This window comes from Coenobita brevimanus, chromosome 23 (assembly GCF_032717465.1).
Source record: "Coenobita brevimanus isolate Jiangsu-jjx chromosome 23, ASM3271746v2, whole genome shotgun sequence".
Classification (NCBI taxonomy): domain Eukaryota; kingdom Metazoa; phylum Arthropoda; class Malacostraca; order Decapoda; family Coenobitidae; genus Coenobita; species Coenobita brevimanus.
In genome coordinates, this window is record NC_136976.1 from 49,609,505 (window position 1) to 49,637,455 (window position 27,951).

The window sequence follows — 27,951 nt, forward strand, 5'->3', positions numbered from 1 at the left end:
TGCACTGAATTTTTTTTTTTCTTTCTTTTTTTTATTCATTTATACACTGTATATGCTCCTCTATTCTAGTGTTGAAAAGAAAAGTAATAAGTACTGTCTTTGCAATTTGGGGGGTGAAAATCCATCTCCAACACAAGCTGCCGACAGGTCTGCACTGCCTCTATGGATTATTTTCTACCAATTAAAGGTATATTAAATGCACTGATTTTTTTTTTTTTTTTCATAACTTATTTATTTATACATGCTCCATTAATTTAGTGTTGAAAGGACAAGTCTTAGCAATTTTGGGGGGTGAAAATTGGGTAAGACCGAAAATTTGGTAACTCAAACCAGGGTAGAGCCCCATATAGTTCGACTTAGTGATGGATTTACTATATATATAAATGACAGACAGTGACATTGGAAATGGAAGCTATCTAAATATGTTTCCTGATGAAGCAAAAATACAAAGGAAAATTACTAACACAATTCTTGCAGAGAGCTACTAGAAGAATTGAATGACCTTCATGAATGGCGCAATAAATGGCAAATGGAATTTAATGAGGCTAAATGTCATGTAGCCATGCAATAAATGGCAAATGGAATTTAATGAGGCTAAATGTCATGTAATTAAGTCTGGCAGAAGTGAAAAAAGACCTGATTGGGATTATAAGTTGGGAAGATCGACCCTACACATATCAGAAAGGGAGAAGGACCTGAGAGTGATTATCAATAACAGACTATCTCCGGCTGACCACATCAGTGAGAAGGTAGGTAACATGTATACATTTCTTGCTAATATAAGAATAACATTTTCATTCATTCCTCATCCAATCCTACGTTGCCCCGTGAGAAGCATAGGATCCCGGGGCTAGGCAAGTTGGTCCTGACATTTAAGATGAGAGTGACCAGCCTCACTCATCCCTGGGTGGTATTACGTGAGAAATAAACCCCAACCACCCCTTGGATACTAACCTACACAGGTTCAATCCAACTGGAGCACCGTAATTACCCACTAAACCACCGGGCGCCAAAATTTGGTTATATGGTTACCACCCAGCGTAGTAAATGGTTTCCTGGTGTTCATGAAACCATTTGGTTTGTCACTCAGTGCAGATTCACATATACAAATGAAGACTTGCTGAGAAAGATAATAACATCATTCATCAGACCAATCCTAGAGTATGCATCAGTAGTCTGGAATCCTCAACTCAAAAAACATATAGATAGGACAGAAGAAGTGCAAAAGGTAGCTACAAAATGGCTACCAAGCTTATGGGATCTAAGCTACAAAGAAAGATTAGAAAAACTGAATCTACCAACACTACAGAAGAGAAGGAAAGAAAAGAGACATGATTATGCTATATAAATGCATCTCAGGAAAAGAGAAAATAGACATAAATGAATACATAACCTATGGGGAAGCATCAGCAAGAGGACACCGCAAAAAAATACATAAAAAAGAGAGGCAATAAAGATGTAAGGAAATTCAGTTTCCCTAATAGGGTAGCTGATCAGTGGAATGCACTACCGAATAAAATTCTGTGTGCCAAAACTATTCATAGTTTTATGGATATGTATGATAAAAATTGTTTAATACATGGGACAGTACGAGCCTGACTGATTCCTGTAAAGATACAATTAGGTAGGAACAGTTAGGTAAGGTAAGAACACACACACACACACACACACACACACACAGAGCAGAATCAATCATGTGCAATCTAAATCAAACATGTTCTGGTTGCATCTGTCCGATTCATTGTGTATGGTAACAAAAAAATAAATGAAACAATCTGTTGTGAACCAGAATTCTAAATTACAAGTAAAACTCTCAAGAAATTGTGTGTGGCTGACAAGATGAATGGCACAGATTTCCATTTTTGGACTTCAGGGAATTTTATTAAGTCCAGCCCATTTGCTGTGATGCATAACAACGCATGCCGGGTAATGCACCAAGGGATAACAGAGTAAAGTAAAAAGTACTGGTCAAAACTTGTGATGAGACCGCCTACTGCATACTATTTTCTGTTCACTTAAGTTAGGCAGAAAACTGCCAACTCTCTATTTTTAATGCTGTCCAGTATAATGAGATTAATACCGAATTTCGTGGGATGGAAGACGCACTTTTTTGTCTCAAAATCACCTTCAAATATCCCCCTGCGTCCTGGAGGCGAGACTAAGACCTTGGCTCCATTTAGAAGAATCACTTACCCAGAGGATCATCTCACTGTTTGGCAGTCAAGTATTTTTTTGAGTATAAACACCTTTGATTTATTGTAAAAAGTTACATTCAGTTGTGTATATACTCAGATTTTAATTTGGAATCACCCAGGCTCAAGAAAAAATTTAGGGTTTGTTTACAACTGGCCATGTGACAGTCTGGGAGTTTAGCAGTATAGCAGTTTAGCAATTTAGCATCTAGCATACACCCTACATTAGCAGGCTAACATGATCACTGATGAACTCCCTGCTAACCTTCTGAAATGCAGTCATGATCACTTTGCTTGCCATCCACTCAGTAGCTAGTAAGGGAATCATACTGGAGATGATGGCTAGCATGACATTTGAGTCATTGTAACAGACGTCTGTCTCATGGAAATTCAATAACCCTTGTTTGGCTGGCTTCTCTTACTGATGTTTTATTTCATTCGAGATTAGAATATAATAGAAGGAAACAGTATTATAACCATTACTGATAAACAGGAAAAACAACTGCAACATTAAACAGTACTGTCTGAAATTACAGCTTTTTAGCAGTTTAGCAATTTAGCAGTTTAGCACCTAGCATTCCCCCAACTCTCAGAACATGATCACTTCTGAACCCCTTGCTAACCTTCAGAAAGGCAATAATGATCACTTGCTATCCAATCACTGACTAGCATGGGAATCATAGTGGAGATGTTAGCTAGCATGACTTTTGTTGAGTTATTGTAACAGATGTCTGTCTCATATGGAAATTCAAAAACCCTTGTTAGGCTGGCATCTCGTACTGATATTTTGTTTCATTTGATACAACAGCATCATAGAAGGAAGCAGTCTTATATTACTGTTAGTGAAAAATGGGAAAAACGTTGCAACATTAAACAATACTTCCTGAAATTACAGCATTATTAGCAGTTTAGCGCCTAGCGATATGGAAATTCGATCACTCCATATTAGGATGACTTCTGGTACTTTTAGGGTACATAAAATGGTGTAAACATTCCTTGTAACTGATTTTTGAAAACCTGGTTGTGTTGTCTGTGATTCTAAAATTCAGTACATGCATGCATTTGTGTTGGAGATATAGTGTATTCCTTCACTTAATGGCCTTTATATTTTCTTAAATGAATGAAAGAACGGGTTTTATTGAGTTTTGTTTTTTTAAGTTCATTTCACGAAAAATAATATTCATCTTTATATACTGATACATATTTAGTGTACTTTAATAGAGATGAACATCACATCTCAAATTACTGTACGAAAGGAATCGGACACTTTGGACTTCATATTTCATAAACAAACCGGTAGTGTTAAGATGGAATCGTGGCTTGGAGTAACATTTTATAAGGAAGGGGTTGTATGTTTTTCTTGTCTCATACCCTTCTTTTACATAAAAATAAGACACCAAACATATATATACAGTACTGAAGAGAGAGACTAATGTGTTAACATAGTGTCATTGAATGCAGTAACATTATGTAAGGAAGGGGTTGTTTTTCATGTCTTGTGCCCTTCTTTTACATAAAAATAAAGAAACCAAAGACAGATATACAGTAATGAATAGAGGTTCTGAAAGGTGAGCGTGTATTTTAGTGAAAAATCCATCCATCATCCAATTCTATGTTGCCCCATGAGAAGCGCAGAAGCCTGGGGCTAGGCAATTTGGTCCTGACATTTAAGATGAGAGTGACCAGCCTCACTCATCCCTGAGTGGCATTACATGAGCAATAACCCCAACCACCCCTTGGATATAAACCTTCACCTACTCAGTCCGACTGGAGTGCTGTAATTACCCACTAAATCACCAGGTCCCATAATTTGATTATATGGTTACCGCCCAGCGTAGTAAGTGGTTTCCTGGTGTACAGGAAACAATTAGGCTTGTCACTCACTGTAGAGTCACCCATAGGCAGAAGGAAGAGGAAAGAATGAAAGAAAGAAAGACAAAAGAGGGAGTGTAAAGTCACCCGTAGGCAGAAGGACGAGGAAAGAATGAAGTAAAGAAAGACAGAAGAGGAAGGAAGGAATGGAGAGAGGAGAGAAAAGGGGAGACACCCGAGAGCAGTACTACATTGAGTGAGTAGATGGTGAGTGCCACTCATATCAATTAACCTTTCTGTAGTCTTGGTCAAGCCATACTTTTTTTCTCAGAACTTCCCTTCCAGAATTAGGGTGTGTCTTTCACACTGCAGCGTCTAACATGCCACGAAATACAGTACTAGTGTCATTCAAGAACAAGCATTATGAAATGGATTTGGAGTTGTAGTATGGTCTTACTTTGCCACTACACTATAGGATATAAACAGTAGAGATATGAACTATCCACTTAAAGTGAATGAACTGTGTTAACCCCTAAAGACTGCAAATCGTCGACTCGGCCTATCCCTGGAACCGCAAAAAAGGTCCGATTTTTCAACTTTCACCAAGGTAAAATTTTTTCTTACAAATTTCACATATGAAAATGTATATTTCACTCTCACATGACTCATGGTTGCTGCAATATCGGCTGTCAAGGAGAGCTAAAAATAAAAACTGTTACCTTTTGCACACAGAGGGGAAAAAAAGGCACCAAAGTAAAGTTTGGTCTTATATATTTGAAGAGCTTGATTTTACACACCAGAATATGTGTATACCACCCTCATATGTCTAATGGTTACTGCACAATCGACCATCAAATATTTAGAAAAGGCACTCCTCGCTATGAGCAAGAATGGGTCCTCATTAAGAGTGAGAATGGGACGTCTTTGAGAAATAAGGGAGAATAAGGAGGTGGAGGGAGTGTGTGTGTGTGTGTGTGTGTGTGTGTGGGGGGGGGGGGGGGGGGCATCAGGAGGCGGGAAAAGGGAGGGAATATGCTTGCCACACAGTCAATACGGTCTACAGGAAGTATGGGGGGTAGTTTGAATGGGAGGGGACATAGAGGGCAGGATCCACTGGGGCAAAGGGAGGTGGGGAGATGGCCTGGGTGGTGGTGGGGGGTCCCCAAACCCGGGGAGGGGTTACCGCATCATGTTTCCCACCACTGGATCTCTTAGTTTCCATTGGTTAAATACCATTTACGTCAAAAAAGGAGCAGGGTTACTGCTCTCCAGTTTTATGAAATCTTACTACGACAGTGGTGCACATGACTACGTGTAACATTCTCGGAAAACAATGATCCCTGTACAATCACCCTAACAAACGATGACTCGCTTTCTTTAAGTTTCAGACAAAACTCCCCAGGTCTTGCAATGTCCACTTGATTGGCAGTTAGAAGATGGAAACAGTCTTTACCTTCCTGCAAACATTATTAACCCGCCCCGCCCCGACCACTTTTTTACCACTGACTCCCCCCAATCCCGACCATTTTTGGAAAAATTTTTTTTTGGCTCAAACCTCCGCTTTTGGTGAGAAACATCGAAAATTCATAGAGAAATCGATCACCTGAGGTTTAAAATACTCGATACAGGTAGCAGTACCTCCTCACCTTACTGTGTTTTCTATCAGGCTGGCTCCAAAGAAAACGAGTTCTATGGGAGGGTAACCATTCCACACCACTCATAAATGGTATTTATTTATTTATTTGGTACGAATTTATATGTAGTATGAGAGTATATTGGTTTTCACACAGTTATATAGGCAATATAACATTGTTTCACTTACCAAACACATCAACATACCTGACCTTTTCGGTGACATTACCTGATCATCATTTCTGGCTGTTTCTTCCTCTAATGATATGTAAAGTTTGTCCTCCACATTGTCATCGATTGGGGAATCACTCTGGCCCAGAATTTCGTACCGTGGCACGACATGTCTTTACTGGCCAGGTCACTGGTAACAGGTGAATTGCCGAGACAATGGCGTGTGTGTGTGTGTCGGGGGGGGGGTCATGCTGGGTAAGGCATTGTCCCTGCCAGGCATCCTGTAGAGGAAGGTGTCCCGTGTATACGTACCAAAAATCACTCGCGAAAATTGAAAATTGTGCAAATTAGGGACCTTGCAATTGATTCGCGTTTATATACGTCAACGGGATTGGCAGTGACAAAACGTGTGGACGTTTATTCATGTCAACGGAACGGGGTGGGTTAATGGTATAAAAGAATTAATCTTGCGAAAATATTAGTTAAGCATTTATTTTTTTTTTTAAGTCAAAAAATCAGTAGAGAGGTGGTCTGCAGTCCTAACAGACCCAGGTTCAAATCCCGGCTGGGGCAGGGAACAGTTTAAAGATTTGAATTTCATTAAATCAGGCTTTACTGATCTACCAGAAGACCAGCAGACATGTAAAAATACCCCTGCTAATACCAATACACCAGTCATGTATAAGACAGCCCTAGCATGTATTCAATACAGACTGTGGGTGTTAGTGCTGAAGTGGTGACATGTAGAGGTGTATGATATGTAGAAGGACTGCTGGGCCTTGATAGCAGGCTGTGAAGCCTATGCCCAGAGTTGGACACACACAAAAAATAAAATAAAAAAAAATAAATAAAAAGCAAGATCTGGCACGTTTCCACTTGTCACGACTCATGCCAGCAGTGTTACCAATGTAGCATTTTCCTGCTAAATTTAGAGACTAGCAATCTAGCTGGTAAAAATTTAAATATTTTCTGTATGTGTGGCGTTTTTTAAACCCGCCGCGTGCCAGTGCCATTTTAAAACGGTCTGACATAATTCTGCGGCCAGTGCCAGGGCCGTTTTAAAAAGGTTTAAAATAAAAAACTTCACTCTGACCGCATTTTTCAAGATTCGCAGGTAAAAATTGGCAGGCAGATAAGGTAACTGTTCCTCTACCATCCCCTAGGCTGTCAAGGCCATACACTCACTCGCTTTCCCCCTCACGTTCACTCTGCCTTACTCTGCCTGTGTGTCTCACCCAGTGCTGTACATAGTGAAGGCATTATGTAAATATTTTCATGTAAGTGTAAGTTGTAAATATTTTCTTGTAAATGTAAGGACTATATAGTGAAGTCAAGTGGTAAATACCTTCTTGTAAGTGCCAGGACAGTACCTAATGAAGTCAACCTATCTTCAAGTAAGTGTAAGATAATGCATTCACAGTGAGAAAGACACGCAAATTGTGACAGATGCTGAAGTAATAAGTAATCAAAAAAGTGTACTGAACATTGCTATACCATCCCAGCATAAATACCTGAGTATATCTTACACAGAAAATGGCTTTCTCTCACGTATGTGGTGAGCGTGAGAGAGCGGCTATACCTGTACATGAGTATGCAGGACTCGATAAAACTCATTTACAAGCCTCAGTGAGCATTCTAATGACGAAATTTGTTGTGTTCACATCAAAATTGACCGGTTTAGCAAAAAAAAAAAAAAAAAAAAAAAAAAAAAAAAAAAAAAAAAGGGGGGGGGGGGGGGGTTTAAAAAAAAAATGGCCGGCACTGGGGTGACCCATAGGGCTAAAAATAACCAGCACGCGACGGGTTAAAGTCCTGTCTAGCATTGTTTTTTTTATTCTTTTATAATTTCTCTGTCTGGTGGATTTTTTTCTGAGACCAATCTAGAGGATTTCTATAATTCTCCTTTGGCACTGCTGTACACCAGGCCGTAACGTCAGTCATTCAGTGGATTTGTCACTGCTTTTGTCACAATGCCCCCCCCCTCCTTTTTTTTTATATAATTCTTTTCGCCTTTAGTTCTCTTCATTGTCACACTTGTGCTTTGGACTATCATACTCTCCCTCTTCAGTTCTTTCATGAATCTGCCCTACATATTTTATTACATGTTGGATTTTCATCGTGTGAGTATAAATGCTTGAAGGTGTGAAAGTGGATGTATGTAGACTGACCGAAACTAAATGGCAAGGTGAAAGTGTGAAAGAATGGAAGTATGGATGAGGTATATGTGCGGGAGTAGGTGAGAATGAGAGGGCAAAAGAAGGAATGTGTATTGTAGTGAGTAACAGATGGAAGGAAAATATATGAGAGTATGGATCAGTTGACTCAAGAATTGTGTGGTTAAGATTGAAAGTGGGACTACAAATGTGGGCGATTTTGTGCGTGTATGCGCCAACACAAAATCGCGCAAGCAGAGCGAGTGTAAAGTTCTGGACAAGTGTGGAAGCATGCATGGAAAAGTTTGAAAGGAATGAGAGAGTGTTTTTGACTGGCGATATGAATGGTAAAGTAGGGAACTTGAAGGTGGATGGGGTAGTTGATGAGTGGAGTGTGCCTGCTGAGACAGATGAGAATGGCAGTGCTTTAATGGACATTTGTGCTGGCAGGGGGCTGGTGAAAGCCAATACCCTCTTCAGGCACAAAATGATCCATAGGTATACATGGCGAGTGCTGAGAAGGGTAGGTGGTAAACTGAATGAATGGAAGGCAATGACTGATTATGTATATGAGGATGAAAGGATGCGAAGGTGTGTTATGGATGGAAGAGCATACAGAGGTTCAGGGAGTGGAATTTCTGACAACCACTTGGTGGTGGTGAGAACCAAGGTCCATGTGAAACGGAAAAAAAGAAGAAGGGAAGGACAGGAGGAAGCAGTCTATGCAAGGAGAGCGGAAAGGTTACAAGAGCATGAGAAAAAGGCAGAATATAAGAGAGAAGTGGAGGAGAGATTGGGTAAATATGAACTGGAGCAGATGGAGGACATTGAAGGTGTGTGCAAGATATTCATAGAAGAAATCTGTGCAGCATGTGAGGTGGTGTGTGGGGTAAAGAGAAGATGAAAGGGGTGCAGGGAACAGCATGCCGGAATGAGTAGGTGAGACAGGCTGTGGCACAAAAGAAGAAAGCATACAGTGAGTGGATGAGAAATGGGCGTGGACGAAGCTGAGAGATGGATGAGTTATATGTAGAGAGGAAGAGAGAGGTGAAAAGATTAATATGAGAGGACAAGAAGAGAGTGGATGAAAAGAATTTGGAAGAAATTTGAGTGTAAAGTGGCTGGAATGTAAGAAAATGTTCTGGAAAAAGGTAAAGAGAGTTAGACAGGGTGGCAATGAAGTTAGTCAGGGAGGGTATGATAAAAATGGTAGATTACTAGTGGAGAAGGGAGGAAAAGTGAGCAGGTGGAGAGAACACTTTAAGGAATTGTTGAACATACAGAATGGAAGTAATGCGAGTGTAAGTGGCTGGGGAATGGCTGGGTGAAGATGGGATGTGAGAAGAGAGAAAGAAATCAGTAGGATGGAAGTAGTGGAAGCAATGAAAAAGTCAAAATGGGGAAAGTCCCAGGAATCGATGAAGTGTGTGGTGAAATGCTGAAGCATGGGGGAGAGACAGTAGTAGAATGGATGTCGAAGATGTGCAGATTGGCCTGGGAGGAAGGTAAAGTCCCGGAGGATTGGAAGTCAGGTATAATTATTCCCTTGTACAAAGGAAAAGGAGGAAAAGAAGTGTGTTGTAATCATAGGGACATTTGTCTTCTTCGTGTAATAGGAAAAGTATATGGTAGGATACTTATTGACAGAGTCAGGGAAATAACAGAGTGTTATATCCGCATCCCACACTGCCACCGGCTCCAAGAGCACAGTACAGGAAGGACGTTGCCCAGTGAGTTGTTCTTCCTATGGTCAACCTTTAGGTGTACAGTATGCAGGATCAGCTTAGGCATCGTAACTAAACACTGGCTTCTTAAGTTGACTGTCTTTATTTTCCAAATAACTACCCTTCATGCTGTCCAACTTCGTTTCACTGTTTTCACAAGCACTGGAGCTATACAAAATTTACTAACTGCAATCACACTTAATGCTTGACAACAACACTATTTTCACAAGTTACGATGATCTACAAACTTCAATAATGCTTCACTATTTGCCAAGAACTCTTCACTGTTTTCATAAGTACCAAAAATATACAAACTACATTGACATTGCACCACACTCAAACTGAACTGAAAATGACTGAACTTGAAATAGTCTCTTCCCCATCCTTATATAAGCTTGCACTGTACTAGAAACTTCTAGTTTTCCACAGTTCTGGTGTATTCTAGAAAGAGAGCACAGTTACCAACTTGGAGACAACCAAAACTTGCCAGTTTTCTTACATTACATACCACTAAATTATTTAGCATACTAACTTAAATTACATAATTTAACAAGCAATCACACAAATAAAACATCATAAAAAGAAAAAGAGCAGAAAAATTAATGCATAACATACGAAATAATTATGCTCACAAACAGCAGGCAAACTGACAACTCTGACTTGTACTGGAACATCGGGAAACATCGAGAAACACCTCAGCTACCTAACTGGCAAATCTCGCTTCTTAGCAAGAGGCATTAGTTGGAGAAGAACAGGGAGGTTTTAGGAAGGGAAGAGGGTGTGTAGATTAGATATTCATTCTTAGATCTTTAGTGGAGAAGTTTCTAGAGAAGGGAAAGAAGTTGTATGCAGCCTTCATGGATTTGGAGAAAGCATATGACAATGTAGATAGACAAGGATTGTGGAAAGTATTAAGGATATATGAAGTAGATGGGAAGTTCCTGAATACTGTGATGAATGTGTATGAGGGTGCTGAGGGTGCAGTGCATGAGGATACTGAACTGAGTGAATTATTCTACTTGAAGGTTGGATTGAAACAGGGATATGTCATGTCTTCATAGTTATTAATCCGTATATGGATGGGGTTATAAAAGAGATACAAGGTAGGGCAGTGTGTGGAAACTCCCTACACTGTTGTTTGAAGATGATACTGTGCTGTTAAGTGATGACGAATGGGAGCTGCAAGGCTTGGTGAATAGGTTTGGGAAAGCGTGTAAGAAACGGAATCTAAAGGCGAACGTAGGAAAGAGTAAAGTTATGGTCTTCAAGAGAAGTGAAATCAGTGAATGTACAGTAAGGTTGGATGAGGAGGAAATGGAAAATGTAAGTGCATTTAAGTACTGTACTTGGATAGTGTTTTGAGTAAAGATGGAAGTTCAAGGATGAAGTGCTTGAAAGGGCACAACAGGGAAGAAAGGTTGCTGGTTCCTTGAATGCTTTGATAAAGAACAGGGAAGTGAGCATGGAAGTGAAAAAGTTACTACGTAACACTACTGTGAAAGTATGGAAGTGAAGCTTAGGATCTTGTTGGAGGGACAGGAGTAAGGGTGAGAGCAGTGGAAATGAGCTATTTAAGGGGAGCATGTGGAGTTACTTGGAGAGAAAGACTGACAAATGATGATGTGAAGGAGTGTTGTAGTGTGGATGTGGATGTGATAGGAAGCATTAGGAGAAACACAATGAGGTGGTTTGGCTATGTGGAGAGGATGGAGAGCGAGATACTGATGAGAAGGGTATATGAGAGTGAGGTGGACGGGGGGAGAGGGAGGCCAAGGATAAGATAGAGGGAGGTATATGAGAGAGGGGATAGGTGTGAGCTGGAAGCAGGGCAGTGAAATGGTGGGGGACAGGGTGACATGGAGGCAATTTGTTTGTGGTCACCCCTTATGGTATTAAGGCATCTGGCCATAGATAGACAGAATGAAAATGACCAATTTTCCCCCAATAACTGCAATGGTTTCACTAATGTAACTGAATACTGGCAGACTGACTTGCTTCTTGACAGTAACACAGGTGGTTCGGGGCTGTTTTTGGGCACATACAGTAATTTGTCTGTCTTAGTCTTGTGTTATGCTATGATGGGCTCCATTTGGCAAATTCTCTATGTTCTCCCTCTCTCTTTATCGCCTATCTATCCGTTAACTCTTCTCTTTTTCATGATAAGCTGCTGGGACATCTGTCTTGCTGGAAGATTTGCTAAATAAGAAGCAATAATATGCTTGCACTGACAGGCTGTAGCATCATGTTGACGAACCATCTTGCTTACAGCACTCACAGGTTTTCCCACGTAAATATTACCCAACATAGATAATTAAATGTAGATAATAATATGTTTTTAGACGTTTCTTTTTTAATTTGGTGGCACTCGTGATTTCGATATTACCATTATTTGTGAGTTTTATTTTATGGGACATTTTTCCATCAGTATTGTTGATTTAGGATGTAAAATAAGTATCAGGAAGGTTTCTCCCAATTTAACCCAGAAACCGTTGAGTGACAGGGTGTGCATTTCATATTCTTTCGTATGGCTAAGCCTCGACTTTAGTGTACAGTATTGTGGTTTCCTCTCACATAATATGAGACATACACGGTAAAAACATTTGTATATTGCTTTTTGCAGTTGTTTACCTAAATACTACTCTTTCTGGTGCACAATATAGGAAATATATCTAAGCCATGGCAGTTGCCAGATACCACTTTCTGAACGAAGGTTCTGGGAATTGGGTCATTATTTCTTTGGGCGTTTGTACATAGGGCTTCAGGGGTTAGCAATAATAATGATGATAATAATAATAATAATAATAATAATCAATAATTTTAATAATAATAATAATAATAATAATAATAATAAATAATAATAACTGATAATAATCAATCCATCCATAATCCAATCCTACATTGCCCCATGAGGAGCGTAGGAGTCCGGGGCTAGGCAGTTGGTCCCAACATTAAAGATGAGAGTGACCAGCCTCACTCATCCCTGAGTGGCATTACATGAGCAATCAACCCCAACCATCCCTTGGATATAAACCTTCACCAGCTCAATCCGATTGGAGCGCAATAATTACCCACTAAACCACCAGGTGCCACAATTTGGTTATATGGTTACCACCCAGCGTAGTAAATGGTTTCCTGGTGCACAGGAAACCATCTGACTTGTCACTCAGTGTAGAGTCATCCACAGGCTGAAGGAAGTGGAAAGAATGAAGGAAAGAAAGACAGAAGAGGAAGTGTAAAGTCACCCGTAGGCAGAAGGACAAGGAAAGAATGAAGGAAAGAAAGACAGAAGAGAATGGAAGGAAAGAAGGATGGAGAGGAAAGGGCAGACACCCGAGAGCTGCATTACATCGAGTGAGTGGATGGTGACCACCCCCACCTATAATAATAATATTAATAAACAATAATAATAATAATAATCAAGAAGAAGAAGAATCATTCATCACAGTAATAATAATGCCAAAATTACCAAATCTGTCAAGGTAGGCCTGGTCGATGTTGGGAAGTAGCATGCGTCCACCAGCCTCATGCAGCAGAGTCAGCAGGTCTCTGGCAAACACCTGCAGTGGCACTAGGCTGATCTTCGCACTCGAACCTTCACCCTCGACCTGAACATTATGCAGAACAACGTTTTCAGTTATCTTGGTAAATGAGCTGTGTAACTGCCAGCATCCAGTCCCACATCATCCTCTCTCAAGGTGCAAGGGTTTATGACTAGGCAACTGTAGTTCAGAACATTTAAGGGTCTACTGTATATCTTCACATATTAATAAACATATTTGTAACTCAAATGTGCAGAACTGTGCAATAAAAAAAATTGTGGGATCACAAGCACTGCAATTAATGCGTGCATTACACTCCCAAAATTCAGAGGTTATATTCCCCCAAACCCCGTGATTATAGCTATCTCTCATTTACCTGTTATATTTCATCTGAGTCCTTGTTAGATAATGCATTTTTTGGATGATGCTATACTACCCACCCCAACCCCCAACACCCTTCTATGGGGGATATAACCCCTATAAAGCCCTAAATCATCCAAAAGAGTATCTGCTAATGTTTAATAATATCCAGCCAATCCTGCATCATCTTTAAATATACAGTATATATAATGAAGCCTCTGTGGTAGTGTGTGCATTCTCGTACATGGAAGAACCAGGGTTTGTGCCCCGCCAGGGCATTAAACTTTGGGAGTGTTCACCTGGCCACATACTGCTTGGGCGGACATAAGGGGTGCTGTGATTGAGCCTGTGTCGCATACCATAAGGTGTGCTTGCACCCAGTCGGCTTGCACAGGCCAATTACACTTGGTTCACTGACAACACACACATCCAATGCCACTCCAACACTACAATCACACTTACAGGCACTTCTCACCCGACATACAATCTCTACCAGACAGCCTAAGCCACTTGGTAGAGATACATAGACTGTATCATCCCCACTTTGGTCAGGATAGGCTGGTGCTGCAGTGGATACTCAAACAGTTGATGATGATGATGATGATGATATATAGTATATATACAGAGGAAGAAATCAGTAGGATGGAAGTTGTGGAAGCAATGAAAAAAGTCAAAATGGGAAAGCCCCAAGAAATGATGGAGTATGTGGTGAAATGCTGAACCATGGAGGAGAGATAGTAGTACAATGGATGAGGAAGATGTGCTGATTGGCCTGGGAGGGAGGTACAGTCCCAGAGTATTGGAAGTCAGGCATAATTATTCCCTTGTACAAAGGAAAGGGGGAAAAAGAAGTGTATGGTAATCACAGAGGCATTCGCCTTCATAGTGTAATAGGGAAAGTATATGGTAGGATACCTATTGAGAGGGTCAGCGAAATAACAGAGGAATTAGTTGGAGAAGAACAGGGAGGTTTTAGAAATGGAAAAGGTTCTGTACATCAGATATTCATTCTTAGATCTTTAGTGGAAAAGCTTCTTGAGAAGGGAAGGAAGTTGTATGCAGCCTTCATGGATTTGGAGAAAGCATTTGATAGGGTGGATAGACAAGGATTGTGGAAAGTATTAAGGATATATGGAGCAGATGGGAAGTTGCTGAATGCTGTGAAGAGTATGTATGATGGTGCTAAAGCTGCAATGCGTGTGGTTGGTGAACGTATTGAATTTTTCTACTTGAAGGTTGGATTGAAACAGGGATGTGTCATGTCTCCAAGGTTGTTCAGTCTGTATATGGATGGGGTTATAAAAGAGATGCAAGGTAGGGCGGTGGATGTTGGAGTGGCCCTAATGAGAGAGGGCAGTGTTTGGAAATTCACTGTACTGTTGTTTACAGATGATACTGTGTTGTTGAGTGATGACAAAAGGGAGCTGCAAGGCTTGGTGGATGAGTCCGGGAGTGTGTGTAAGAAATGGAATCTAAAGGTGAATGTATGGAAGAGTATACTTAAGGTCTTCAAGAGAAGTGAAGTCAATGAATATACAGTGAGGTTGGATGAGGAGGAAATGGAAAATGTGATGTGTTTAAGTACTTGGGTAGTGTGATGAGTAAGGATGGAAGTTTAGAGGGTGAAGTGCTTGAAAGGGTAGAACAAGGAAGACAGGCTGCTGGTTCCTTGAAAACAGTGATAAGACTCTGGGAAGTGGGCATGGAAGTGAAAAAGTTACTACATGACAGTATTGTCATACCAACTCTAACACATGGAAGTGAAGCTTGGACCTTGTTGGAGGGACAGAAGTCAAGAATGAGAGCAGTGGAAATTAGTTATTTGAAAGAAGCCTGTGGAGTCACATGACAGACTGACAAATGAGGGTGTGAGGGAACGTTGTGGTGTGGATGCGGCTGTGATAGGAAGTGTTAGGAGAAACACACTGAGGTAGTCTGGCCATGTAGAGAGACATATGAGGAGAGTGTATGTGAGTGAGGTGGAAGGGGGAGAAGGAGGGGGAGGCCAAGGATGAGATGAAGGGATGGCGTGGAGAGGCATATGAGAGAGGGGTGTGTGAGCTGGGAGCAGGGCAGTGAAATGGCAGAGGACAGGGTGACATGGAGGTGATTTGTTTGTGGACACACCTTACGGGGGTGGCAACAGATATATATACAGTAAAACCTCGAAATAACAGACTTCAATAGACCGGAATTCACTTTTATCGGACTCAAGGAGCTACCAGACTAAATGCCCTATGTATCAGAAAAAGACCAATAAAGCCAGAAGCAGCCCGGACTGCCTGACCACTTCAGCTATGTCCACCGTGATCAGGGAAATAAAGGACATGTTTATCAGTGTATGATATAGTATTATTAGTTAAGAGACTGGTGAAGGGGAGTAAGAAGAAAGTGGATGAAGAGTTTGGGAGGAATCTGAGTGTGAAATGGAGGGAGAGTAAGAAATTGTTTTGGAAGGAGGTAAAGAAAGTAAGGCAGTGCGAAAGGGGAAACAGTAGGGGAGTGAAAGATAGGAATAACAGATTGTTGGTGGAGAAGAGAGAGAAATTAAGGAGACGGAAGGAGCACTTTAAGGATTTGTTGAATGTAAAGAGTGAGAGCAATGCGAGTATAAGTGGTTGGGGAATGGCTGGGAGAAGAAGAGATGAGAGGAGGGAGGAAGAGATCAGTAGGGCGGAAGTAGTGGATGCGATGAAGAAGATTAAGTTGGGAAAGGCCCCAGGAATTGATGGAGTGTGTGGTGAAATGCTTAGGTATGGGGGTGAGATTGTTGTGGAGTGGATAGGGAAATTGTGTAGAATAGCTTGGGAAGAGGGAAGGGTTCCAGAGGACTGGAAATCAAGTATAATTGTTCCTTTATCAATCAATCAATCAATCAATCATTTCCTGTGGCACCCTCGGGGATGCATAGGGCCTCGATGAACTCACACCACCACATCCTATCTTGTGCTAACTCCTCAAGATCTCCCCAACACTCATCTCCAACTTCCCGTATCATTGTCCTCACCCACGTCTCTTTTGGCCTTCCTCTACCTCTCCTACCAAGTGCCACCCACCCTGGCGTACCTCGTACTATTCCCTGTCTCCTATACACATGTCCTAGCCACTTCCATCGTGAAAACCTAACATATTCATTGACCAGCTGCAATCCCGTTATTTCTCTAATTCTACTATTTGGTATCCTTTCCCACCACTTAACTCCTAATATTCTTCTAAGTGCTTTGTTTTCAAACACCAAGAATTTATTTTCCATAGTCACTGTGCTGTACCAAGACTTGTGTCCATAAATTAAGATACTCCCAACCATTACCTTATAAAGTTTGATTTTTGTATGCACAGAAAAATTGTTATTATTCCAAATATTTTTAAGCATTCCCATTGCCTGATTAGCCTTCTTTAACCTTTCCTCGAATTCAAAGTTCAAAGAACCATCCTTGGCTAAATAAGTACCTAAATATTTAAACCTATCAACTTGCTTTACAACCATACCTCCAATTACACATTCCTGCGCATTTTCCATATTCATATTGATTATTTCAGTTTTTCCACAATTAATAACCAAACCCACCTTGCGACCTTCACTCACCAAACAGTCCAACACTCTCTGCATCTCTTCTGGCCCATCACAAATCAAAACTATATCATCTGCATAATCTAAATCCAAAAGTTTCCTGTTCTCTCCCCAAAGTATACCTGCACCGGTTTCTGTTCCAACGCGTTTCATAATGTAATCAATGACCAATATAAATAGTAAAGGCGATAGAACACCACCTTGAATTACTCCGGACTTGACTTCAAATGAATCACTCAGACAACCATCAACCATCACTTTACAAAATGTGTCCTCATGCATGTTCATAATGACCCTCACAAACTCCTCTGGTATTCCATAATGTCTCATGATCTTCCCCATAGTCTCTCTCGAAACACTATCAAAAGCCTTTTCAAAATCAACAAAACAAAGACTTAACGGTACTCTCATTTCATTAACTTGCTGCATCAAATGCCTAACTATAAAGATCTGATCATTGCAACCACGTCCCTTTCTAAAACCAGCCTGTTCATCCCTCAGAATACCCCCAACCACAGGCTCCAACCTATTTAACAACACTCTACTGAAAACTTTCAAAGCTATCGATGACAAAGAGATTCTCCTCCAATTACCACATTCACTCAGGTCTCCCTTCTTCGGAACTTTAACAATTACACCATTCTTCCAAACTGATGGTAGTAACCCCGTCACCCATATCTTATTGAATAGCTTGGTCAAGATCATTATTAATCTATCCCCCTCCACTTTAAACATTTCCGGAAATAAACCATCCTCCCCTGGTGCCTTATTATTCTTTAACTGTTTTATTGCTTTCTCCACTTCTGCAAGCCTCAACTCTCCTGTTTCTATATTTAAATCTTCCTGAGCAGACGGTATATCCTCTTCTGGTGGTATTGGTCTATTAAGAACTGTCTCAAAATGCTCTTTCCATCTATTTTTAATATCTCCATCTTTGGTCAATAAATTTCCTTCCCTGTCTCTAACTGGTATTTCCTTGCGTTTACCTGCATTACCACTCAGTTCTCTAATCGATTCATATGCTATTCTTTGACTCTGTCCATCATTTTTGTTTATTAAGATTTCAGTCTCTGCAACCTTTTCATCCACACATCTTCTTTTATCTCTCCTAGCTAACCTTCTTACTTCTGAATTCAAACTCCAGTACGCAGCTCTTGCTAATTCAATCTCTCGTTCATCAACGCATTGCATCTCACTCCTCAATTTAGCCTCACCTCTCTTTTTTATCATATCCCATGTTTCCTCTGACATCCATTTCTTTCTCCTGAATCTATGTCTCCTTCCAATCGTACATTCAGCAGTCTCATGCAAAACTTTGTTCACATCCTCCCACATCTCATCTACACTTCTCTCCCCCTCTTCCAACGTTTCCAACACCAAAAACCTATTTCTGCATTCTAATCTGAATTCCTCCTTTTCTTCTCCTTCCCTTCTAAGCTTAACAATATCGTATCTACCAACACCAGATTTTTCCTTCTTCTGATTTTTAAGTTTAAACCTTATTTTTGCAATGCTGAGTTGATGGTCACTATCAATATCCGCTCCCCGTTTAACATGAACATCTAGCAGAGAACTTCTATGCCTCCTACTGATAGCGACGTGATCAATCTGATTTTTATATTTTCCACACGGCGACACCCAAGTTGTCTTGTGTATATTGCAATGCTGAAAGAATGTGCCCCCGATGACTAAATCATTTGCTAGACAGAAGCTTCCAAACCTCACTCCGTTTTCACTCATCCTACTACCAACTCCCATCTTACCCATACATGCCTCAAATCCCTCATTTGAATAGCCCATTACTGCATTAAAGTCTCCAACGCAGATCAAAACATCTTGTCTAAGTACCCTTCCTACTCCTTCTTGCAACTTTTCATAAAATGTGTCTTTCCTTTCATCGAGTGCATCATTAGTAGGTGCATAACACACAAACAGACTGATGTTGCCAAAATTTGATTTAAACCGTGCGTATAACAATCGCTCATCTATAGGATCCCACTCACATAAAGCCTTATTTGCCTTACAACCCAGCAACAATCCTACTCCCTGATAATGCATTCCATCCTGTCGGCCAGATATCAATAAACGTATACCATCCTCCAAATCCAACTTATCGACTCCAGTTAATCTAGTTTCTGTCAGAGCACAAATATCAAGTCCGTAAGTTTGAAAAACCTTCACTAACTCATCGATTTTACCGTCATGATTTAGCGTTCTCACATTCCAGTTACCAATTTTAATTGTATTTTTTGCATTAACAAAGGAATTAGATTGTAACTGAGGCAACCGTGAGATTCTTAGCACCCCCTGCCCATTTAAGGGCTGCACGGGACTGGGGGCCATTATTGTTCTTTCAGAGTCCATCAAGGTTTCTTTGGCTAACTTCCTGAACACCTCGCCATTGTGTTGCAGTCGCAGTAGGCAGCTAACTTGCCTGATTGCCCACACCCGAAAGACCCAGCTATGCTGTAGCCAGTCACGTGCCGGCATGCTTCCCAGCCATTTCACTCTCAAGGAGTTCCTCTGCCTGAGAAAGCAACCACCCCCCTGCTCCCGAGGGCTTTTGATCTGTGTAGGTAGAGGGCGATCACTCCCTCACTAGCCATATACAGTGTATAGGCTACATACACTTATACAATGGAAAAGGGGAGAGAGAAGTATGTGGTAACCATAGGGGTATCTGCCTTCTTAGTGTGACTGGTAAAATATATGGTAGAATACTCATTGATAGGGTTAGGCATATGACAGAGGAGCTAGTTGGAGAAGAACAAGGGGGATTTCGGAAGGGAAAAGGGTGTGTAGATCAGATATTTGTTCTAAGATGTTTAGTGGAGAAGTATCTAAAGAAGGGAAGGAAAGTGTATGCTGCCTTCATGGACTTGGAGAAAGCTTATGACAGAATAGATAGGCAAGGTATGTGGAAGGTATTAAGAATATATGGAGTGGAGGGGAAATTGCTGAGTGCTGTGAAGAGTGTGTACGAGGAAGCTAGGGCTACGATGCGAGTGGATGGTGAGCTGAGTGAGTTCTTTGATCTCAATGTGGGACTGAAACAGGGTTGTGTGATGTCTCCATGGCTGTTTAATATATACATGGATGGGGTTGTAAAGGAGGTGCAAGGTAGGGCAGTGGATGTGGGGGTGGCTCTAATGAATGACGGTGAGATTTGGAAGCTTCTGGTGTTGCTGTTTGCTGATGATACAGTACTGTTGAGTGAAGATGAATGGGAGTTGCAAGGTTTGGTGAATGAATTTGGGACAGTGTGTAGTAGGAGGAAACTGAAAGTTAATGTAAACAAAAGTAAAGTTATGGCATTTGAGAGGAATGAAGTCACAGAGTGTGCAGTGAGGTTGGATGGTGAGGATATGGAGAATGTAAGTGCATTCAAGTACTTAGGTAGTGTGATGAGTAAGGATGGAACTTTGGGGGATGAAGTGCGTGAAAGGGTACAGCAGGGAAGGAAAGTTGTTGGTACACTGAATGCAGTGATGAGAAATAGGGAGGTGAGTATGGAAGTTAAGAAGTCACTGCATGATAGTATTGTGATCCCTACCCTCACTTATGGAAGCGAGGCATGGACCTTGCAAGAGGGGAACAAGTCAAGAGTGAGAGCAGTGGAAATGAGTTACTTGAGAGGAGCATGTGGAGTGACGTAGAGGGACAGGTTAACGAATGAAGAAGTGAAGGAACGCTGTGGGGTAGATGTGGATGTGGTTGAGAAGATTAGGAGAAATACACTTGAGGCGGTTTGGACATGTGAAGAGAATGGAGAATGAAAGACACTAAGAGGGTGTATGTAGGTGAGGTGGAGGGAGGGAGAGGGAGAGGTAGACCGAGGATGAGGTGGAGAGATGGAGTTGAGAGGTATATGAGGGAGGGGGGGGTGAGTTGGGGGGAGGGTAGTCAAATGGTGGGTGACAGAGCGACTTGGAGGCGTTTTGTCTGCGGCCACCCTTTGCGGGATTAGGGCGTCGGGCTATAGATAGATAGATAGATAGAGATTATATATATTATACCATTTGCTTAATGTAGTGAAGTTATAACACAGTACAGTACTGCAATGGCAGTCAAAACAGTTTAAAAACCATTCATGCGATCCAGACTAATGTCTGATATATCGGAAAAAGTCCAGATTAGCAGTGGGAAGTCTGGATGTCGCTTTTATCGGAATTTTGCATTTTTTGGAATGGTTTTGGCCCCAATTAGTCCTTTATAGTGAGGTTTTACTGTGTGTGTATATATATATATATATATATATATATATATATATATACAGTAATCTCCCCATTATCTGAAATAATAGAGCCAAAGGCATGTCTGGAAAGTGGGCCCATCTGGATAGTGGGCCCCTGCCTACTGGACTAGTACTTATGGACCCTAACCCAGCCTAACTCAGAAAACCACCTACATAACTCCCTACCAGACATGCATAACACTTAAGGGCCTATTCACACAAATAAGGGACATAAAAGAGTGAAATAAATGCAAAGGAGCCAGAGCATAAGGTTTTAGAGGTATGGAAAATACAGCACACTATATAACATTATGCTGGGTACTTACAAAAAGTCCCTGGCCATCTTGATGAATAACCCACCTCCTCTCAGACTCTGACATTAAAAAGGTGCACCTGAAACACCTAAAGTAATCCATAGTTGCACTGCACTTAAAGTCATTTGCACTCTAAATTCTAATTTCTTAACACGGTGCTTTTTTTTTTCACTTGCACTTTACTGTACTTGCTTCTCACTACTGTTGGACTCTGCACTTAATCATTTGCAATCTTATTTCTAATTTCTTAACATTGCGCATTCTTTTCTCACTTGAACTCTATTGTACTTCCCTGTAACCAGTGTTGCACTCTGCACTTAAGTCTTTGCACTCTAATTTCTTAACACTGCACACTGTTCTTTACACTGCACAACACTAAATTCCCATGTGGTTTAGCGACAAGTTTTTGCTGTTTATTCACTGTCAAAGTCTGAGAGTAGGTGTTGCAGGTGGCCGAAGGGCACGTCACTGGGATGTGGTGATGGACTACTCACTGCAGACGACTCTGAAGACAGGCGCAAACTCATGTGCAGAGGCGACTCCACCATGCCTGATGTGCTGGGCTGTGGCTCAGAGGTGGAAGGCTTGTCTTGGGGAGGCAGCGGTGTGGAGCCAGGGCAGGGCACGGCGGGGGTAAAGGGGCCTGAAAAAACTGTCAACGGTTGATTGACAATTCTGGCAATTGACGATGAGCTGCCTGAAAACGTGCACTTCCTCCACAAGTCCCAAGGGCCCCATCTCCCCGTCGCAGTCCGGGTGTTCCAGGTTGTTGAGAACGAATTCAATGTGCTCCTGGAGTGCGCTCAGCTTAGGGATGGCTGGAGTAGTGGCACGATGAGAAGAGTCCGCATCATCGTCGCTGTCCTCGTTGGAATCTTCAAGGAGGGTACTTATACCGGCAACCAAAGATGCGATCTCGATAACAGATATGATCTGATACCCAGGATCACCCTCGTCATCATCCAACCACTCACATACTTCATTCACAGCAACATCGTCGCCAGCCACACGAAGATGTGCATGGAAGTCATCCATATCAAAACCTAGAAAATCATACAACACACTGGCTCCAAGAAGACGACGAAACCAACCATTTTCCAGAGTCTTGACATAGACTTCCCTCCATGCACTGGCCCAGTTGTACATGGCAGACATGATGATGTAGTGATGAAGGTTTTCCAAAGTCTGCTGGCCTCGCAAGTCCAGTCCCTCCCTGCGCTCATCCTCTTCCTCAAGAACAACCATCACCTCGTCCCAGAACTTCCAATGGTACAGCCTCTTCGTTGCCACGATCACTCCTTGGTCCATTGGTTGGATGAGAGAAGTCGAATTAGGTAGCAAAAACATGCACCTAATGTAGCCATTCTTAGCCACCAACTCCTTGCCGGATGGATGCGCAGGTGCACTGTCCAGAAGGAGGGCCTTTACCTAGTAGTGCAGGATTCCCAGTGTGTTCGTCTGGTAATGGATGACCTCTTTGACGAAATGCTAGTGAAACCAGTCTTTGAAGATCTTGCCTGTGAACCGAGCCTTCAAAGAATTGTAAAAACAACAGGAAGGACATCTATCATGGCATGAAGACACCGAGCCTGCTTTGCACGCCAACAGTAACGGGCTTGAGCCAGTGCATGCTGTCAGTATTGGCACAACACAAAGCAGATACCCATTGTTTGCAAAGCTTGTGGCCAGGTACACGTGTCTCCATCCCCTCAGCTAGAATGTTATCTGGCATCGAGCGATAGAATAGATCAGTTTCATCAGCGATGTAGACTTGACCGAGAGTGAGGCCCTTCCTGTCGATCAAGCCCTTCATCTTCTGCCAAAACTCCTCTTCTCCCTCCTCATTGGCGTCCAAAGCTTTGCCACAGGCCTTACGGTTGGTAAGGCCATGCTGTAACTCGAAAGTGAAGAGCCAACCCTCAGATGCTTTGAAGTTTGGGGTGTCATAAACCTTGCGAACAACTCAGCAACAGCCTTCAGCTCCTTACCACGCACCAGCACACCAGCAGCACATTGCTGATGATACCAAATCAGTGTGAAGCAGTCTATTTCTGCACATTGGGGAGTGAACATAACCTTTCTCTCCACGTTGCGTTTGGTCTTCGATGTGAAGTCAGTCGTGCACTGGGTAAGCTTGTCCCCGGGATCTCTTGATATCAATGTAGAGCGGGCAAGGCTAAATTCAAGGAGGATGCATGACGTCAACCATCTCGCGTCCGCCTTGTCCAATATCTCCCTCTTCTTTCCCAGAGTCAGAACCACTCGTTTCCTCTTCTCGGGCGGCAGGGCCATCATCACACACACGAAGAAGAGGCAGGAGAGGAACAGCAGAGCCTGCAGCAGGTAGAGCACCACCACAAAAGCGAGCATGTGGGCGACCATGGTGATAAGTGTGCACTCACGATGATGGATGGGCGGGAAATGAGGAGGAGGCAGCGTTGCCCTGCTGGACATCGGCAGAACTACGTGGCAAAACACAGCTGGTCTGCGCCACGCACCAAGTTCATATTTACGGGAAGGGGAAAAATTTGGATTAAAAAAAAAAAAAAAAAAAATTGGGGGGGCAATTTTGGTGTTACGAAGTCCCGGGCCCAAAATGTCCAGGTAGTGGGGAGTCTGGATAGTGGGCGTCAAGATAGTAAAGTGAATACGGTAAATGAATATATAACCAATGACAAAGCATCAGCAAGTGGACACTGCAAAAAACTGCATAAAAAGAGGCGATAACGACGTAGAGGAAATTTAGTTTCTCAAATAGGGCAACTGATCAGTGCAATGCACTACCGAATGAAATAGTGTGTGCCAAAACAATTCATAAATTTAAGGAGATATATGGTGAAAATGGTTTAAGACACAGGACATTACGAGCTTGACTCATTCCTGTAAAGATACAATTAGGTAAGAACACACACACACACACACACCAATTTATAAGGGAGGAAACAAAGAAAAACCCCTGAACCAGTGTCCCTAACCAGCATGGTCGCAAAATTGTGTAAAAGAATTCTGGAAGATAGATGGATATAATATCTGGATGAGACGAATATTTTGGCTGATAGTCAGTTTGGATTCAGAAGCGGAAGGTCATGTGTTTCTGAGTTTTTACTCAGGAGCGATTGACGTGCTACAAGAGAGAGATGGTCGGGTGCATTGTGTGTATTTAGATTTGGAGAAGGCCTTAGACAAGGTACCTCATAAGAGACTAATGTGGAAACTAGAGCATATAGGAGGACTGAAGGGGAACCTCCTGGAATGGATGAGAGACTTTTTGAGAAACAGGCAAATGAGGACAGTAATAAAGGACAGGATGTCTGGATGGAGGGAAGTAACAAGTGGAGTCCCACAAGGCTCGGTGTTGGTGCCAGCAATGTTCCTGATTTATGTAAAAGATATGGTACATGGAGTGAACAGTTATGCAAGTCTGTTTACTGATGATGCAAAGATCTTGAGGAATGCAGAGGTTGAGGAGAATTGTAAAATGCTGCAGGAGGATCTGGATAGGATACACGATTGGAGCCGGATGTGGGAAATGAAATTCAATGCAAAGAAATGTAAAATATTGGAAATAGGTATAGGAACCAAGAGGCCATCATTGAATTATCTGATGGGTATTGAATCAATCACAAAACCGAGAGAAGAGAAAGATTTGGCAGTGCTGGTCCAGGACAGTTTGTCACCTGAAAAACACATTAACAAGGCAGTTAGAGAGACGTATAAACTCCTGACTAATATAAGAGTAGCTTTTCATTATATGGATGAGGAGATGACGAAAAAATTGATAGTGGCCATGATTCGCCCCAGGTTAGAATATGCAGCAGTAGTGTGGTCCCCACACAAAAAGAAAGAAATAAACAAGACTGAGAGAATACAAAGACCGGCAACCAAAATGGTCCCCAGTCTGGTAGATGTCGTACAGAGAGACACTGGAAAAGCTGGATTTGCCTTCCTTAGAAGAAAGGACAAAGAGAGGCGACATGATTGCAGTGTTCAGGACCATGGTGGGAGTAGATAAAATTGACAAAGATGATCTGTTTTATGGGATAAAAGAGTAACAAGAGGTCATGGAATGAAACTGAAGCAACCAAGCTGCTTGAAGGATATCATGAAATATAGTTTTCCTTATAGATGTAGAGACCTGTGGAATAGCCTGGACAAAGAGATCGTCCAGTCTAAAAACTTAAACGAGTTTTAAAGCTAAATTTCGCTTGTTGAGAAACAGAGACGGGATCCCACGAGTGTAGCTCATTTCCTGTATATCACAATTAGGTAAATACACACACACACACACACACACACACACACACACAAAAAGGCAAAGAAGGAATATCCAGCACTAACACAAGTGAGTGGATGATGGTCACCACCACCTTCCACCATGACTAACCAGTAAGTAGTTTATCAACTATAGTGTCTTCCCAGCATAGTGACCTAGTAAAGCTGAAATCAGTGCCTGACTTACCACCATGACATCCTCCAGATCCTTTCTGATGACTTCGATGTTTGGAGGACTGTTGAAGGTGTGAGTATAGGCTTGAATGAATGTGTCAAGTGGTGCAGAGCAAGACGGAGTATCCCACAGTACACGGCGGGCTCGCACCATCACCTCATGGACATACCCTCGGTCCACCAGTGTCACTAGTGGCTCCCCTCCAGTTTCCACCAGCTGAAGCCAGAATACCGAACTCTCTATTTTCAAAAAATGATTGAAACGCTCACAACAACCTCTTACGCATGTCCATGATGCCAATCACCAGATTAGTTATAGCAAAGCTTTCATGTCATTATTAACTTTCATTACAGTTGACTTACTACAAAAAATTACTCCTGTAGTTGATACCAGCTAACTCCTATACCAGAAAAAAATCTAATGCTACAGGTATCAGCATTACTTATACAGTACTACTGCAACCACTACAACCCTACAGTACAGTATGTGTCAGCTACCTCAACAAAGCAATGCACCTTGACATGGTTCCTAAGTTTGGAAATGAGCTGGTCAAGCGAATCAGAACCATAATGGGATGGCCTGAGCGAGTAGCCATAGTAACGCGTGAAAACTTGAGTGAGGGCAGAGATCTTGATAGCCTGGCGTGGGGCCCCTCTCACCACTGCCGCTACCTGCTCCCCCAGCACACGCACACGTTCACGCTCCACTAACTGCAGCTGTTTCTCGCCATCATCCTCATCATCAAACACCTGTAGGATGATCCATCACCAATGCTATGGCTTGACTCAGAGTGAGTGTACTGCTTGTTGACTACTGTTAAATTGCTTCTTCACAGTCATTTCAAGTTCAATTATTTTAGCTTTACAAACAATCACATTGCTGTAAGAACTTTTAATAATGGGCAGCAGTAGTTCATAAAAAATGAAAAAAAATCATGTATTATTGCTAAAATAACTCTGAGTATTTTTAAACATGCACTGACTCAAAATCTCAAGTACAATAATTTCATGGATTGAAGCATTGGAACTATTACAATTCACAATCTTTCAGATTTTATGCTGAATACCTGTACTGGAATATATTCCAGGGCAATAATGGCCAAAGGGTCAAATGTACACCTGCGCGCGCGCACACACACACACACACAAACATTCTTCTGAGACAGGGCCAGAGTTTTAAATAATTTTTTGTATTTCCCTCTTCTGAAATTCACCAATTGATGTCTGACTGTACTTGGTGAGCCTCCTAGATCCACTGTCACATTCTGCCATTCTATATGCCACAGGCTGTAAGAGCTCATGGTGTGCCTATCACAGGAGGGTGCATGTGCATTGTTCTCAGTCCTGTCCACTTGGTTTCTAAAGCATTTTTGGTGGACCCTCTAGTTTTTTCTGTCCTTGCTCAAGATGCTTGGATAGAGCATGTCACATGACAAAAAGGTCAGAATCCTCACTTTATATTTAGAAAAATTCCCTGTTAAAGAAAGTGGCAGACTGTTAACTAACACTCAAGACTGATGGTTTCATTAAGTGGCCTGCCAGCTGTTCAATTCCTGCCATTAAATGCACGTACTGGTTGACCACACAAGACTTCTAAGGACACAGATACTCTTCTGAGATGAGATGTACTCAAGACCCCTAGCAAGACAGCAGAAGAGTTACAAAGACACCACTCTGATAGCCTGAAAGTGTATCACACACACACACACACACACACACACACACACACACACACACACACACACACACACACACAAAAGTCCTGTTGCCATGATGTCAGATGAAATGTGCAGACTTAACTTG

At 41.8% G+C, this 27,951-nt stretch overlaps 1 protein-coding gene across 1 annotated transcript in view; it reads right to left on the minus strand.

The window, feature by feature from the left end:
* Marf1 (meiosis regulator and mRNA stability factor 1-like protein) overlaps positions 1–27,951 on the minus strand; it is a 514,957-nt gene that overhangs the window by 151,045 nt on the left and 335,961 nt on the right. The window contains exons 14-16 of the mRNA XM_080267004.1: positions 26,665–26,898; positions 26,162–26,365; positions 13,151–13,289 (exon numbers count right to left, since the gene is read on the minus strand). Of these exons, the coding sequence (XP_080123130.1) occupies positions 13,151–13,289; positions 26,162–26,365; positions 26,665–26,898 (577 nt within the window). The remainder of the gene's footprint in view (positions 1–13,150; positions 13,290–26,161; positions 26,366–26,664; positions 26,899–27,951) is intronic.